This window comes from Protopterus annectens, chromosome 11.part0 (assembly GCF_019279795.1).
Source record: "Protopterus annectens isolate FY-2018-M chromosome 11.part0, PAN1.0, whole genome shotgun sequence".
Classification (NCBI taxonomy): Eukaryota; Metazoa; Chordata; order Ceratodontiformes; family Protopteridae; genus Protopterus; species Protopterus annectens.
In genome coordinates this window covers 839,863,654-839,868,994 of record NC_056745.1, presented here as the reverse complement: position 1 = coordinate 839,868,994, position 5,341 = coordinate 839,863,654, and the positions used below count along the sequence as shown (strand labels likewise).

Here is a 5,341-nt window from a genome sequence, read left to right as displayed (position 1 = left end):
ATTAATGCAGTCTTTACATGGTGTAGCATTTAGTTCCTCAAAGGGATTTTCTGGAAGGAAAATACAACAGGCTGAAGCAACACTACCAGTTAGCAAGGCACATAAAAAGCCTCTCAATCCATACAGCATTACTATTCTACTTAAAAATGGACACTGATTCTGTTCTTTAGGGCCATACGTGGGATTTATCAGTACTATGAAACCTTCACTCACCATATGTAGTCTAATATATGACAAAGAAGGGAGAAGGAAAAAGTAACAAATTACTGCACAACAGAAAAAGACTAATGAAGTTAGTTATCAGTGACAAAGAATCAGTGCTTTATGTTTAACTTTATAATGCAATAAAACAATAGTTACTAATTAATAACAGGTCTATACTATTCTTACTCTTTACTTAGTACAGACAACCTTTCCTTACCTTAAATATGTCCTTACTGCTCCTCAAATGCACAGTTCAAACATACTTCTCTGAAACCTGGACAAGATGCAATACAATGCAACAATACAATTGAGCCCTTTAGTTTACTGATGCTTTCAGTGGATGGCCATGATAGAAAATGCATGGAACTTTTTTCACAATCAAGAGGTAGACTAATTTTTTCTTAATATGTATGGATATAAAGTTAAGCATGGAAAAGAAGAAAGAAAAATACTAAAATATAGCCAAATATGCAAAATGTATCCATCTGGCATAAAAATGTTAAACTGAACTTGCAGAAAAGTACATTTCTACTTCAGACACTACTATGCTGATTACAATTTTGAAAAAAAAAAGTGCAACAAAACGGATGTGATGATAAAAAAGGTCGAGGTACATTGGGAATGAATAAAACAAATAACCAGGCACAATTCTTTTTAGAGTACCATAAAGCTGTAAACTGAAGGACATTATCATAATGTAGTAACACTGTGGAGATGCAACACAGTCAGTACCACTATGCTGAGGTGTCAAAATCAACTACAGGAGAATAGCATGGAAGTACACTGCTCTGTCAGTCTGTAGAACTGCTGCTTTGCAATCTCTTCTCAGTGTTATGCTCCATATGAACATCTACAGCAGAGTTACAGTCTTCATTACATTCGGGCTGTTCCTAATAATGTAGAGTTTAAGATTCATTGTCTGAGTCTTCTTGCTCATTTCTTTTCTGTGAATGAAGGGAACAAACAATTAAAACAGTTTAAGATAAACCAAGCCATTGCTATTAATCAGCAGGAACTAGACATTCAAAATTAATATTGTACAGTGTTAGACATCTGCTTTGGTGTTTTTTTTAAATTTCAGAAGAACCAACTAATTTAGTAGAGCTCAAAAAATCATGTTTAGGATACTGGTTATGCTACAGGACAGAAGGCATGTCTAAAAAGGCCTCATATTTAAATTGAGCCATTGTATTTCTGAATGTACAGTGAGGAGTCCCTAATAACAAAAAACAATACCACAGGGGTGCTAAATTAAACCTGCTATGCAACATACTTAAGAGAGCATTACAGTTTAATATTTTTGCTTTCTTTCATCAAATAAATTTTAAACAAATATCACCTCCTGGAATAATATGAACCCAAAAGAGAGTTGCACAGAATAACTACCATAATTTCTTGTAAATTTTATTAAGAACTGTCAAGCAGGGGCTGCCTTATGACCCTTTATGAATGCCACGCAGGATTTCAGTGACTGTAACTTGACTATCAAGTTGTCATTTTTTTCCAAATAATTTTTTGCACCCATGCTGCCTCCCCAACCATGAACCTCTGCATGTGCCATTTAGCTATGCATTCCTCAAACAGAACTATTCCTTCTCAACCTTTTGATCCCCCATGACACAAAAGACAGTCATGGCTGGCCATCATTCAGATAGCAGTCAGGGAATTGTTTTGCATGCATCTAACTCACAACCCCTATAGAGGCCTTTAGGACAATACTGGGCTCCATACATGTGCATGCCTGGTCCCAGTTACAGCCTGCACAGCTTACTATGCGTGTTCCACTTTGTCCTTATGACAACTGGCTTCTACCTTTGTGCTGCTACCACAACTTAGCCTCCAGCAGATGTCGGTACAGCAGCAGGACTGGTTGCCTCAACACCAGGATGGGCAAACTGGCAACAGCCCCTCACTCCTATCCTACTCTATTCAGCTGTCTAAATCAGGAGGTACACTGCATAACACAGTGCCAGCTGGTACAGCTACAAGCCAGTTTCCCATCAGAATGTGAAAGATTTGTGATTATAAAACTTGCTATCCATAAAAGGAAGAGCAATTCATCTATTAACTAGTTGTTTTTAGACAGCTGCCGAAAGGGAATTTCAAAAGGAACAGCCAATGAAGAAATATAAAAAACAAACTACTCTGATGATCCACTGTCATAAAAAAGCTATACAGCAAAACAAAGGGATTTCTTAATTATACAGTACATCTAAAACTCCTCTTCTCAAGAATAATATCAAAAGCATTATAAAAAAGGAGCCCAAGAATGTGGGCTAGCCCTTGAAGCCACAGGTAATTACAAATCCTTCTTTAGTTAAGAAACCAAAAAAACAATATCCTACATTTTTCAGAACTTAATAATGATTCCTCCTATCCTAACCCAACAGGCATCGCAAATATCTTAACAAGTTTAGTGCCACATTCATCCCTCAGACTTATATTTAAAACCATAAAATATCTGAATCTTTTCCTCCCCCAATTATAGCTAAAGATCATTTACTAAAAGTGCTAAGACCAAAAATACTTCCTGTATGAGACCTGACAATATACCTGGTTGCTTAATTAATAACACTAAACATGTCCTTGCAGACACACTCCTCAAATTATTTAATGTGTTTACCTAGTGGTTTTATCCTAAGGAGTGGCAGACAGCAGTGGTGATGCCCCTCCATAAGGGTGGCCTATCAATGGAGCAAGGAAAAAACAGACCTATCAGGCTTACAAACCTAATATGGAAAGTTAGGGAACATATTATAACTGACCTTATAAACTGCCATAGTAAGAATCTTGTTAGACTCCAGTGTCAGCAATTTGGCTTTCTGATGGGCAGATTCTGGCTATTTAAGTTGGTAAACATCTTGATAAAGTTTCTGCAGGCCATAGATGGTGGCCAAGCAGTGCATGCAGCTTTACCATGACCTGGCCAAGGCTTTCAAACATCATTCCCCATGCTGGCATCATAAAAAAAGCTAAATGCTTTACAAATTGATCAGTGTGTGGTAAGATGAATAACAAACTGGTTGAAAGAGAGAATCAACACAATGCAACTTTCAGGGGACTCATAAGAAAGTATGAAATTGATCAGCGGTATCTCTCAGGGCTCAGTGCTGGGATCTCCTCTTTTTTATATTTACTTCTCAGATCTCCAAGCACGGAATGGCAAACTAGATGTTCTAGTTAAGTTATCCTATGAAACCCAAATAGTCCAGAATAAACTCTCCCTAATAACCTCTTGGTGTAAAAAATGGGCTCAAACTGAATGCTACAAAGTGAAGTATCTTCATTTTTAGTAGTCAACCCTTCCCCTCATCATACTGTATAGACAACACACCACTACAAAACGAAAATGTAGTCAGTAGCCTATTTATTTGGGTTGATGGCCCCTCTCTTTTGACCATCATGTGACTGGGCTGTCAAGAAATCCTTTTATTTAGCCCAACTAACTGCCAAAGAAATATAATCAACATTTAAAGTGGTAATCAATTATTTATACTTGGCACTGATAGGCTAATTACAGAGTACAATGTTCCCCTTAGGATGCATCTCACTAAATATATTAAACAATTAGAAAGATCCCAAAGGTTTCTAACCAAAAAATATCACAGGGCTAAAGTCCCAAAGCTACAAAGAGAGGCTGAAAGTTCTATCTCTTAATTCAGTGTCTTATAGACATACAAGACTGAAGGAATATCTCCAAATGAATTACTGTGCCATTAGAACCCAACTATGCTTGGTCTCCTGTTTCTCTGCATGTCCAATATCTCCACCAATATTATAACCAAGGATCTAATTCAGCATTGACATCAACACCCCTTTTCCACATTTTGTACATGGGGTCAGATCAACAGTGATCAACACCTGCAGCCAATGTTCACACTGCCAGGTGGCTACAGCCCTAAATCTTCAACAAATAAAATATGAAGAGGGACAAGTTTATAACCTAGCACATCCTAAACCACTAGGATAAATTTCCCCTGGAAGTTAAGCACTCATTTTCCTTTAAACAAACTAGATGACTGGATGGGTAGCCACAAATTTACTCCAGGACTAACCAGCATGGTTGTCCTGAAAAAAAGGAGGCGTGGCCTGAGAAAGGATGCTGGCAAGGTGAAAACTGGCAGAAGACTCTGTTACAATGGAATATCTATGAATTATAAAGTCAGAAAATTTAAGAACCTACACGCATGCTGCAATAGCTTCAGCTACATCAGTAAAAATTCTCCAGAGAAGGTGATGAAAGTCATATTTGGCAACTGAGATGCTCTCAAAAATGAAGTATTACAGTACATATCTGCATAACTATCCTAGCTTTCTCAAGACAGTACCAGACAACAGTTGTTACCCGCAGAAGTCTTTAACAGTTACTAATTTAGGATAATGACAAAGTCATCTACAGCAAAGCAGATTTTGCAAGGCAGCGGAACCAAAGCAAAACACTCAGGATTCATGGAGAAATCACATAGAAGATAGGGTCAGCTAGAGAAGGTCTAACATGGAAGCTCTGGCAAAAAGCCATTTTTTACTCCACAGCCAACATCCAAGGTATAGAAACTCTACACTAAGCGCAGAGTTCCTGCATGGATACATTTTAAATGCTGAGGGAAGTTTTTCTTTCCCTTTGCCATTCATCAGTCCCTCCTTCCCATAAGTTTTCAGCCCATTTATTCTGAAGTACATGTGCTCCTGCATGCATTCAACTGAGTACTGGACTAGAGGATTCCCATCATCTGGGCAGCCATGGAAGAGTTCATACTCCTCTACCTTTGCCCCAATCTTCAGATTTCCTACCCAGGTACAGCTCATTACTATCCCACAATGATAGCCACATGTCATGCTTGGCAAAGGAGAGAGGAGTTTATTTTACAACCATAAATTCACCCCTTGTGGTTGCTGTGAACACCCATATCACTGCAGGGGCCTTTAATTGCCCTCTATCAGCTCTTGTGCCTTTCCACACAAACCCAGACAAGGATTACAATCATTAGCTTGGGAGTGTCAAAACTATGTCCTCCTGGTCTATGGCTACTGACTTTGTGCAAGGCTCTGCTTGCATGGCATCACTTCAGCCAAATGGGAACCACCATGCCCCTCCCTCCAGTGTAGGATGCTCATTCCTTTCTTCTCCTGGCTGGTT

The 5,341-nt window shown here is 38.5% G+C and overlaps 1 protein-coding gene across 1 annotated transcript in view; it reads right to left on the bottom strand.

Moving 5' to 3' along the window:
* Window positions 1–300: 300 nt before the first annotated feature.
* The window catches only part of CDC123 (cell division cycle 123), a 904,444-nt gene continuing 899,403 nt past the window's right edge, over window positions 301–5,341 (bottom strand). The window contains exon 13 of the mRNA XM_044088252.1: window positions 301–1,148. Coding sequence (XP_043944187.1) covers window positions 1,110–1,148 — 39 coding nt within the window. The 3' untranslated portion in view covers window positions 301–1,109. The remainder of the gene's footprint in view (window positions 1,149–5,341) is intronic.